The 12307-nt window shown below is 47.7% G+C and overlaps 1 protein-coding gene across 1 annotated transcript in view; it reads right to left on the bottom strand.

Moving 5' to 3' along the window:
* Window positions 1-12307, bottom strand: part of LOC144174886 (dynein heavy chain, cytoplasmic-like) — a 408801-nt gene that overhangs the window by 70471 nt on the left and 326023 nt on the right. Inside the window, exons 59-63 of the mRNA XM_077703850.1 lie at window positions 9159-9219; window positions 8980-9067; window positions 7784-7949; window positions 538-672; window positions 319-413 (exon numbers count right to left, since the gene is read on the bottom strand). Coding sequence (XP_077559976.1) covers window positions 319-413; window positions 538-672; window positions 7784-7949; window positions 8980-9067; window positions 9159-9219 — 545 coding nt within the window. The remainder of the gene's footprint in view (window positions 1-318; window positions 414-537; window positions 673-7783; window positions 7950-8979; window positions 9068-9158; window positions 9220-12307) is intronic.

Below are 12307 nucleotides of genomic sequence, written 5' to 3'. Positions count from 1 at the left end.
TGGACTTAGACTGCACCGTGCCCCACTGAGAATTAATATTGTGGAGACTGTTGCCCCGCCCTACAGTGTGACACTGCAAATTATCCTTAGCCAAACCGACCATTCCCAATCTTAAATTTGCAAGCCACTGGCATGCTGGCACACCAGCAAGTGGGTCCACTGGTCAGCAAGTACGCCATTAAGTGAACATACCCCTAGAAACCCTTCACATTTACGGCTGTTCCAATGAAAACTGCACCCTTACTGGGGAAAAGTAGCCCTGAAAAATAGACTTTTTTCACCTCTGTGCCATCGTGCGCGAGGAAACATATTGCTCACAGTGAGAATCCTCGGAGGTGTATGCGGCAGAGCAGGAGGGCAAAGACCAGCTTGTCTTCATGAAGCATGCCCCGTGTGACCCTGGTGTACACCACCTGCAAGACCGCCACCCAGAACGCTACACTTCAGGCCCGGAGGGCGACTTCCCGACCAAAATGCCCGAGAGCCGTTCTTTAGTTTCTTCAGAAGCTGCCATCAAAGGGTGCCCCTCCAGCCCACCTGGAAGAGGTCCTTGGTGATGATGCCCAGGCGTGCGGTGTGGTCCACCACCCCCGTGAGGTGCGCATTGTTGGTAAGCACATCGTTGTAGATCTCCAGGAAAAAGTGCAGCGAGTACTGGTACAGGAAGTGGGCCTGCAGAGACACAGCCACCAGTCACAAACGGACAGCACATCATTCCCCTTGGCGCAGAACAGACACAGCTTCACTTCCACGCCCACCATTTCAATTCTTGCACCAAAATAGACACATCACTGTAACTGCGAACTAAGGACAATGAAAGCTTGATTACACCTAACTCGTTTATTTGAAATTCTAGATCATTCAAACTGCCCCAGGGCTTCATGGATGTCCATCCATACAAAGCCAGTTAAGTCGCGCAATGCACTGCATCTCCTCCGACCATATTCAGTATACTACACCTTGATGCACAATCTGCGACAGAGCACCTTCTTGGGCAAGTTCACAATTTTTACAAAAAACGCTATGAAAAGAGGCATATTAATTAAGCACATGCAACTTTTCCTATGTTTGAGAATATGAAGTCCATTATGAAACCCGTGATAGAAGCAGGGTTGAGACAGCTGAATCAGATTTGGGAGCAGTTTTGGAGCAGCAGAACCTTGATTTCGAGCAGATGAATGACATTTAATATGTCACCTTACGAGCCTAAAAAATCAAATTTTTGGCAACTCGGGGGGGAAAAGTGCACTTTTTAATCGGTTCAGAACGTACATAACACTGAAACAGCCTTTCAATAAAGTTTATTCTATGAGAGTATCACAAGGTACGAACTGCACTAAATTTTTGCAAACAACATTTAAATTCTTAGCCTCTATGCATAGAGTGGAGATCCATTGAAAATATCAAATTGAAAAACTAAGCCATCGTTTGGCACTTTTATTATCATGTGAATGCGGCTTTACCCACAAAGGTAGACTTGCCACGGCAAAAGTTGCGCAAAGCGAGGTGACAGTCGTCACACTCCACCAGCCCTCCCATTTTAAGCCCCAAGGTGGGCGCTCACTACGATCGTAATTAGAGTACTGGTATGTTTCGTCACCTCCCTTTTGGCATTAAATTTCAATTCAGACAGATGAACCATTATTACTAGCGTGCGATAATAGCCCGTCCCGCTATCGGACACTGCTTGAACATTTGGCGGTGATGCAGCCTGCGCCGCCACTTCTGCAGTGTCCATCGTCCCACTCCCGTGGCTCGCAAGCTCACTGTCAATAGCAACAATAACTCGGTGTTTTATAACGCCGCAATGAGTCCCAAATTTCACTTCAAGCACGCACCGCGCCTCACACTCAAGGCCGAAACACGGCGATATTGCGGGTACCCCGTTGTTTTTGATGAACCCCCGTCTTTTGAGTCGCGTAACTTTCCGCAATAGGTCAAGCGACTAAATGTAAACCCGGCCACCCCCATAACCAAAACCGCGGTAGAAATTGGCGAAGAGCACTCTGCCTGAACCACAAGCAACTGCTTCGCCCGGCGGTCATGTTTTCCAACCTTCACCACACCAAGATGGCAGCACCCAGTAATGTCGTTCTGGAGATAAGGCGCTCTTAAAATTGCCGTTTTTTCATCACCTTGCACAAGTAGTTTGCCGCCTCAGTCCACAAATATTTTTTTCTACGGGACTTTGCAATGGTTTTCGATGGGAAAACATTAAGAACTCACAGAATATAACATGTGCAATCCGAAGTTGCAACTTCCGGAAAAACTATCTCGGGGACAATGTTATGCGGGTTACTTATTGAATGATCAGTCAATTACAAATAAACCTCGTTATAACGAAATTGAAGGGGCGCCGCGATTTGCTCGTTATACCCAATATTTCGTTATAGCCATAGCCGACATTTACTGCAAATATTATGTATTGTAGTTACCTAAAACAAAAAGCGGGCGAAATAGCATCTTGCTGCACGGCGATAGTAAAATAAACACATTCCGGAGGTAAAAAGGAAAAGTCACTAACATACTTTATTGCAGTTGAAAACTCGTAATTCAAACAGACTTGGCTACGAAGAAGTCCGTAAATGGACATTGATGCACCTTCCTGATGCGAGCGATGGCCCTCTCAGCTGCGGCCGCTACGTTCACGCCATCTTCGCCGCCCCTGTGCGCGCCAATGAAGCGACGCAGCACGCCCACCGCTTCTAGTGCCTCCGACGCCGTCTATGCGCTTCTTTTCAAGCCATGTGCAACAGCGCTGACGATGGACTCTTGGTTGCTCACGATGGCAGACAGCGTACTCGTCCACACGTCAGTTTCTTGCCACCTTACCAAGGAGTGCACCTCACCTTCCTTCGCGCCCGATGCGACGGCTTTTATCATAGCCGTCTTCTGTTCAAGCGTGATAGTCTTTCGCTTTCGCTTCCCGCCTGTCGCTAGTACTCGCATTGTTGGAATCACGCTGGCAGTACAATAAAAGATAAGGCTGAAGACTGCCAAAACCCACGCACGCACAACTATGGAGCGACGTCGGCGATACGAACAGGGGAGGAGGGAGGGGGGGAGGAAGGCGACGCAACCGCGCGCGCGGGCTCACCGCGGATAGTCTGCGGATTCCCCGAAGCCATAGGGATACGTGGTAAAATCGAACGTCGGACTGCTTCTCGGGGAGCCCGCGGTGAGTCCGACACTATGCTGTAAATCGAAGGGCCCCATTGTCTGCATGCCGTGCGCAGCGAGAGGAGGGTGGGGGCTTCGCGGGCACAGCGTCCGCATGGCGCGCCAGCCAGCTTCGCGCGCGTGGCGGGAGTTTTGAACAGCTAATACAGTTGCCGCGTCACGCACTGTCTCAAATCCACGTTGCGCACTGCTGTAAAATTAGCTCAAAATTTGATTTCTCAACGAAATTTGTTCGTTATATCCCGTAACAGGGAAATTTTACCTCGTTAAAACGAGGTTTTAAATACATTGGTTTCTATGGAGATATCAAGGGAATTACGATTTGCTCGTTATATCCATTATTTCGTTATAGCCCGTCTCGTTATAACGAGGTTTAACTGTAAACCTTTACAAACAGCATCACCTTAAAGATGCTCGAAAAGTATGCTGCCAGTAAGCATTTTCCCCACTGAAACTGACTGGAGCATTAAAATCCTAGGCTCTCAGACTGTCTGAGGAGTTTGGTGCAATTTTCGAAAATTTTAAGCTTTTGCAGCAGCCTGGCGGAGAAAAAAAATTTGTATCGAAACTGCGCAATATGCACAGCTGTCTCACCCCTGTAGAAGTACCGTATAAACCGGTATATAGGTAGAGTATTTTTCCAAAAAAATCCACTAAAAAGTCATCCCTCGTCTTATATAGCGGTCATTGGCAGAATGTAAATTGTTGTCTGGCAACAATGTGCAAGCGAAGACCATCGCCATTCGTGTCAGACTGCTCTCTCGCACTATCAGGCCTTTATTTGCTTTTCGCTTTTCTCTAGTTTTTCATCTTTTACTCGTCTAGTGTGTGTGCATGCCGTGGGGACCCTTGTTTCCCTACGCCTCGCCTGCACATGTTTTCGCGAGCTGGAGCCGCCATTTTGGGCAGCCGGCGCGTCACGTCAGTCGTGACCTCTTCGTGACCCCGTGCGCGCGCCGAACCGGCTCGCCGCGAACGAGTGCGAATGTTTAAAATTGCTTTAGGAAGTTGATTTCTGTCGTTTGGGCATCACACAAGGGGTGTCAGTTATATGCACAGGCAGGTTATGTGTGAAAATACTGTGTGCGTGGTGACCATGTGTGCATGGGCAAGTGTGTGCACACATGACAGCTAGTGGCAAAAGCAAGATTATTAGCACAATAACTGCCCATATAAGCTGCCCATTGACTTTACTGTTTCAGCCTCAAAACAACGAAAGATAATGGGTTGTTTTCACAAATTTCACCACAGTGGAACAGTGTAGAGAAAGTTGCATGCTGACAAGGAAATTTCAGCGCACCAACTCTTACGAGTGACTGACGAGGAACAGAAAATACTTTTTTGCAACACAAATTTCCCTTACGAGACAATCGACGTACGCGGGAATTTGACTACTGTAGACTCCCGTTAAGACGAACTGGAAGGGACCATGTAAATGTGCTCGTATTATGAAAAATTCGTTTAGGTAGAGGTTTTTTTCATTGTGGACATCACAAGAGAGCAAAAAAGTTGTTCGCCTTAACCATGGAGTTCGTCTTAACTGGAGCTTACTGAACATCTTTTCATTATTTTTGGGAGGTAGCATGCACAGGACTGCTAACGACCGCATGGTTGCAGTGCAGTCCGAGGAAATGGCCCCATCGCACCAGTGCCAAGCCACTGCCCATCAGTGTTGCGGAATGGGCATCCCCATTCCATTCCAATTCAATTCCAAGGATTAGAACTTGGCGCGATTCCATTCCTTTCAATTCCTCGGAATGACAGAAGTTAGCCCATTCCCACTCCTGGAATGGACGGCAAGTTCAATTCCATTCCTTAAATTCTTTAACGTAAAAACAGCCTCAGGTGCTATACCGAGTTGCCGAGGAACGCAACATGAATCTGACGTTACACGGGTTGAAAACTGCAAAAGTATGCCAAAATTGTCATTTGTCACCGAAGTGGAGAGGTGGTAGCAGGTTAGTTACATATCTCGTGCAGAACGATAACCCAATGCAAAAAAATTACCGTCTTTTCCCAACGAATGTAGAGAGAAGCGCGAAAGCTAAAACTGCGTCCAACTTTCGCTGAAAGTGCGTCTAAATGATCGTCAAACCTTTAAACACCCAAATTGCCAACGAAGAACGGCCCCATGCAACGATTTTTCCCGCATTAAGTAAGTGCAACTACGAACGTTCTAAGTGTACACCGTTACATGGTTTGCGAGACAAAGGCATACTATAGTACTCCTCCTTCATGATCGGCGTGTGTGTTATCTTTAGAACCGTTCATCTTTTGAGATTTTTAAATAAGCATTTTAATAAAAAGGAAGCCCATATTCAGAGACAGAGAGACAGACTTCATTTGCAGTCCTCGGTTTCATGCACGCCATGTATAGAGACCTTATCAGAGCTTTTCGGTCGAGCAACTGGTCTAAGGGGGAATGTATTAGTTTTTTGACAGAATGCAATCGGTCCCACTTAAACAGCTTTCAGTTTAAAAAGGGGCAGAGTCACAATGCTCCTTTTTGCATAATAAGTAGCGGGATCCCTTTAAACACCCTTGTTAACGGTTTGTTTGCGCGACATGAGATGAAGCAGCTATTACGTTGATGTCTGCTTTTTGTTTTGCTGCAAAGTCCGTGGCGTGCTATCTTGCTAGCTGCTTTGCGTACCGTCATACCAGCGTAATTACTATGCTGTGGATAGCTCATAGGCATGTCACGCGGAGCTTGCTCACATGTACACGCATTCGAAATGCTTACTTGAATGACTTCAAGTGAATTTACAGCCCTGAGCACTAATGCGACTGCACCAACATGAGACGGGAGGGCAGCGTCAGTTTTTGCATTCACTGTAGGAAAGTCGCCACTGCTTCCACGTTGACCTCCGTTGCGCTTGTTTATTGCTCTAGCATTACCTTAGCCCAATCCGCTCAATACAGTAAATTATTTGTGATCCCCTCATTTAAATCTGACAGAACCATATCGTGATGGGAGCTCTGTCAATAAAGAAGTATAATGAGGCAGTTTGCTTCCATGAACGCCAACCAATATGCATGAGGGCCTGATGAAAATTTTGGAATGAGACCTTCCTAACTGAATAGTGGCAGTGCTCCAAATTTCAAGCCGATGACTAAGGCTTCACTAATCAGGTACGTTTGTACTCAGGCGCGCAGGCCACATGCACAGAAACACAGCAAAGAAACCACGACCAAGTTTGGCACAACTCGAGGAGAGGGCTGCACATTCGGATTGAAGCAACGTTTGTACTCAGGCGCGCAGGCCACATGCACAGAAACACAGCAAAGAAACCACGACCAAGTTTGGCACAACTCGAGGAGAGGGCTGCACATTCGGATTGAAGCAAACTATGGTGTCACACTGCTGAGAGCTGTCAAAACACTCGCAAACAAGGGCGCCATTGGAGCCGGAACTGTTAGAAGCAAACGCCTATCGGCAGCTATGTGTTCTGCATTCTTATATAATATCTATAGTGTAATTGTATATCCCAGCTGCCCACTGCCGTAGCTGTCGTAGCAGAAAGCTCAGTAACATATCCAAAGCTCGCTTCTTACGCTTGTGGCGGGTTCCGGGCATGCAAGACCCTCACCAACAATTTTTTTTGCTGCCTTGGTTTTGACCTGCTGGAGCCCTGGGGCTCCGCTGCAACACACGGACAGACGGTCAACAGGTGTACGCCGTATTTCCCAGGATATGCCAACAAGGTCAGCTTACAAGCTACAAGGCTATTCATTGTGCTCTGGGTACGGAGGGTGGGAGGAGAATGCCACGCAGACTCGGTTGTTTCATGTTTCATGCGCGAACGCTTTATATTGTTAGCTCCAAGATTTCGCAGCATCAGGTTGCGCTGAGAAACACCGCGGCTTCGGATGCACGCCGTTTGCATCAGCCCTCCCTCCTGCTTCTTGATGCTATTCCCTGCCTGCTAGCCTGGCCACATTGTGCCTGCCACAGAGAGACGCTGGTCTGCAATCGGCACCACAGAAAGTTGTACAGAGAAAGCTATGCCTCAAGGAGCCTGCCGAAGCACCAAAAGCCGATCTGACGGCGCCACCGGCCAGACGCACTTGCGCCGCTCGAAGTTCACTTTCACCCACGCTGTGGCAAGCAGCACGGATTACTTACTCTAGATGGCAGGTATACATTCTCGTTTTTGTAGCCGGTGCTCCCTTCGAGATATACCGACACAGTCGTCGGCACAGACTAATTAAGTAGCCGGAAGGCGCCAGCAACGGTGATGCCATCGTCTAAAAATCCCCATTCCATTCCCATTCCATTCTGGGCAAAAGGTGCTTATTCCATTCCCATTCCATACATCCAAGCGTTAAGTAGTCTGAAGGCGCCAGCAATGAATGGTGATGCCATCATCTAAAAATCCCCATTCCATTCCGGGAAAAACGCACTTAATTCCATTCACCCAAGTGTTGTCCTCATTGCATTCCCATTCCATTCCGGGATCTCGAAAAGGTGGAATGAATCCGGAGTCATTCCAATTACGCAGTGGTAACTCCGCAACACTGCTGCTCATGTGGCTTGCATCCAGTGGTGTTCAGGACTGGCACGGCCCCTGCCCAGTGCGGAGAAGAGGGCAGCAGCACCCACCTGGTGCAGTCCCTCGAGGGTGAAAAAGATGGAGCTGCAGGCCTGGGCCAAGGGCTGGTACTGGAGGGAGACGGTCTCCACCTCGGCCATCACCTTGTCCGTCTCCTCCACCTTGCGCGAGATCTCGGCCGCCTCGTTCTTCAGCTTCTCCAGCGTGCTGATCACGCTGCAGTGGACAACACGGGGGCCAATGGGGTCAACCAGGCACGTAGCCAGAGTCCCAGCAATGAATGCGAATCCACACAAGGCTACCCCACTGGCTTAGCGAAATCTGCACGGGTGTGAAAATGCCAAATAGTAGCTCTCAAATCGAATACCAAAACAAATCAATAAAGGGTGCCAAATAAAAAATCAGATACCCAAATTTGCTTTCTAGAGTTGGTTTTTCCAGACTGGTTTGTGTCAAACTTGCCCGTATTGGATTGTTTTTGTTTTCTATGTTGCCACAGTGTTAACACATTCATGACCATTTTGAATCGCACCTGCACCTTCACTCAACTCGCACAAAACTTCCAAGGTCCAGACAGGACCAAGTGTGGGAAAGGGGACAGACCCCTTTGGATTGGCACCCACTACCGTCTCTGTGGGTTTACTGCAGTGACTTAGTGGTTAATGCACAAACAGAGTGATTAGTCATTTCCTGAAATGACAGCATTGCACCCGGCTTAACACTGAGACTTGGAATTATGATAGCCCATGCAAACCAAAAAAGTTTCTTTGTGTCATATAGAGTTCATTGGCAAAATAAATTTTTGTCTAGCAACCATGAGGGCCGCAAGCGGCCCACTACCGTGGACTAGTCTCATTATCGCTACTGCTAGTGCTCCCACCTGCACAGCTTAACTATTTTCTGCATGCTGATTTCAGTTGTTCCTTTCAATTAATTCTTATCTGTTTGTGCACATTCATTACTGTTTTCTGTTTTATACTGTCAACACTATGGGACAAGTGATGGAACTCTGCAGCAATTCACTGCTGCAGTCAAGGTGCAAGTGCAAAGAGTTTCCCAAACTGAACGGCAATATAGCAGCTTAGCACCAGTTCAGCATGTCTGAGAAAAGTCTTGAGAGATTTCAGCCCCGTTATGTGCAGAGCTGCTTTCAATCCACGAATGTGTGCAGCAGCCCCAACCATGAGGCAACAAGCAGTTCCTATGGCAGAAAAGAAGATACCAGTCGTGCAGAGGAGAGACAAACCTGTCGTCATCCAGAATCCTTCCCTTCGAGTCATTCAAGGCCTGGAGGAGAGATTTCTCCAGCTGTCGAAGCCGCACACGGAACTCTCCTGAGCACAGAGGACACGCGATATTTACCCTTGGAAGGCGACTTCATATTTCGAGCAAGAAAGGTTTCAAAACTACAGGCATTGTACCTACCCTGGAGTTTCAGCAGGTCTGACCGCTTTTCATCGATATCCTCTCGCTCCGCCTTCAAGACCTGCACATCGAGGTTTGTGAGCAAAAAAAACAAAGTATCTAATCTAAGGGCCGAATTTTAAATACCGTATTTATTTGAATATAAGGCGGGCACGATTATAAGGCGAGGGGGAGTTGAAGGACCCAAGAAAAAGAAAAAAGTTTGAACACTAATATAAGGAGAAATAACGAAAGAAAAAAGGCAACTAAATTTCTTACCTTTCAGCAAAGCAGACACCAAGTATTCATGAACTATCTGCACACAACAGGATTTATTCAAAGCGAGACGAAAGTGCAACTTAGAAACTGTCTTCAGAGGTGGTGGTATCCGAATCTTCCTTGTCACTTGTGCACTCAAAGAGTTCATCGTCCTTGGCACCATCAAGAGCATTTGAAATGCAGCACTTGCAGAACGATGCCGCAACCATGGCTTCGGGGATTGCTGCCCAAGCGTCGACCACCCACTGGGCGAGCATAGACGGGGACGCCCGCTTCAGACGTCCCGACGGTGTCAGGGCCACAGTGTCAGACGCCATCCATTCGTTGTACAGCCGTCTGACGTGTGCCTTAATAAAGGGCTTGTTAAGGCAAACGTCAAGCGGCTGTAGTTGACTCGTCATGCCCCCCCCGGAATGATGATCAGCTCCTTCTGATTGTCAATAAGCTGCTACTTCACACCTTCCGTGAGGTGCCCACGGAAGGCGTCGAGCACCAGCATTGACCTCCGGGTGAGAAGTGCCCCTGGTTTCCGGCACCACACCGACTTTATCCAGTCAAGAAAAAGCTCTTCCGTCATCCACCCTTTCTCTTGGCAACAAATGTGGACGTTCTGCCGGAACACCTCGTTTTTTGGCATAGTCGTTCTGTTCAGAATGATGAAGGGGGGCAACTTCCGCCCATCGGCGGTGCAGGCTAACATCACGGTTATCCGAGCCTTCTCGTAGCCTGTAGAGCGCAGGCTCACTTGGCGATCACCTTTTTGGTGAATGGTCTGGGCCGACCGCATGTAAAAAAAAAATCGGAGTTTCGTCGGCATTGCCAATCTGCGCAAATAGGAAGTCGTGGTCGCGTTGCAGGCTGATACATATCTTTGAAAGGAAATTAGTTTTTGTTCATAGTCTCCTGGCAACTTCTGCATCACGGAGGTCCGCCTTCGCAACGAAAGCCCGGCCCTCTTCATGTACTTCTGCACCCAGCCCCGGCTGGCTTTGAACTTGAGAGCGGGACTGCCATGCTCTCCCGCGATTTCGCGCGCCTTCATCTGCACGATGTCGGTAGTAACTGCCAAACCGCGGCCTCTTCTCTCTTTGACGAAGTCCATCAGCACTTTTTCCACTTCAGGAACACTCCTTTTTGTGGGCCACGAAAAGCCTTCCTCGTCGCGGCGCATGATAAGAGCGACGTCTTCTGTTTGCGCCAATGACGCACGTTGTTCTCGGGAACGTCAAACTTTCGACCCGCCGCGCAGTTTCCAGTGACTTCCGCCTCTGCTATGACTTTCCTCTTGAAGGCTGCATCGTAGTGGCAACGACGACTCGCCATAGCGCTGGTCGCATGAAACAAGCACAGAGAAAGAAAATCTTGCAGCAGGGACTCCGAGAGCTCTAACTAAAAATGCAAAATGGCGTCCCGACTTGTTTACAAGCTTTGAGGCTACTACTGGCTTGGAACGGCTACTGCTGGCTCAGCTCGTTGACATGGTCGAAGGCGTCTGCTGCCATGGCCTCTGCTGTATCGCGAACTGTTGAATACCCTTGCAGTTGCCGAAACTCTGTAATTGCTATCTGCAACCTGCGTTCGTGTAAAATTATAATGCGCTTATTCTGAAATCTCTTTGTTACATTTCCAACAGTGTCGTCGGGCTCTTTTGGATGCTTGGAAATGGTTGGAAGGTGGAAACCAAAACTGTCACACCAGAATCGGCATATTGGGATACTGAGCTTCGAATATAAGGCGGGGTATGACTGAGACCGTACATTTTGGAAAAAAACCTCGCCTTATATTCGAATAAATACGGTATTCGAAAGTTTTGAGTATCCAGCCAAACAACTGGATATTCGATTCAGCACTGAATCAAAACTGTTTTCATGAAAACTTTGAATTCACAGCAAGTTCATAATGAGCATTTCAAGCAGTGAGCCTTTCTAAAATGCAAATAGGCACTGGTTTAAACGACTTTGGATGCAGGGAATTGATTGATTGTTGGGCTTAATGCGCCGACACTACACAGGCAATGAGGCTATGTTCAGACTAGTGACCCAAAAGCCGTATCAATATCTATGGACGTAAAACAACGGCTTGTCACGCAGTTTGGTTGGCTGGCTGAGACGTGAAAGGGCGTCATTCTTTAAAGTTATTACGACAGTTGCGGCGACAGTCTGAACCCGGCCTGAGGCGCACTGTAGTGGAGGGCTCCGTATTAATTTTGACCACCTGGGAATCTTTATCGCGCACCGAAATCTCGTACACACGGGCATTTTCGCCTCCATCAGATTATGCTTAACATTAAAACACAAACGTCCTTACTGAAAATATATAATAAATGTCACCAAATGAGATAAAAGAAGTATTTTTCACATAGAACGTAGTCCCATAATCAGAAGATGTTATCGTGTTTACTCACATACTGATCGCACCCCTGAAGTTTGGTGTCAAAATTCGATTTCTTTTTATTTTTTCAATTTCCCGCGCAATGAACGCACCCTGAACTTGCCGCAGCAGTATGTCGTATGTGTGCCAAGTCTAGCTGATGATGATCGAGCTTACCTCTGTTTTCTTCCCTTTCAAAGAGGATGTGGCTACGTTATTGCCGCAGACTTGCCAATATTAGCGATATCGGCAAGCATGCGGTCATGCTGCGTCGGCCCCCCATGTCTGTTTTCATGTCCAGCACTGTGACAGTGGCTCGTAAAAATTTTGGCGCGCAACTTGCTTGCCTTTTCTGAACTCGAAAGCTTTTCGCGAAAAATTTACCCCGATTAATGAATGCACCCCTAAATTTGCATCATATTTTTTGGAAAAAAAGTGCGATCATTACGCGAGTAAATGCGGTAATTTCTTTGGGAGGGGACTCCACACAGAAAGCTGCTCATTTGCAAAACTACGGCCCG

The sequence above is a fragment of the Haemaphysalis longicornis genome, unplaced genomic scaffold, assembly GCF_048455015.1.
Source record: "Haemaphysalis longicornis isolate Haplotype H1 unplaced genomic scaffold, Haemaphysalis longicornis Haplotype H1 scaffold_1, whole genome shotgun sequence".
NCBI classification, from domain to species: Eukaryota; Metazoa; Arthropoda; class Arachnida; order Ixodida; family Ixodidae; genus Haemaphysalis; species Haemaphysalis longicornis.
The sequence above is the reverse complement of the archived record's forward strand: the minus strand, read 5'-3'. Positions and strand labels throughout refer to the sequence as shown.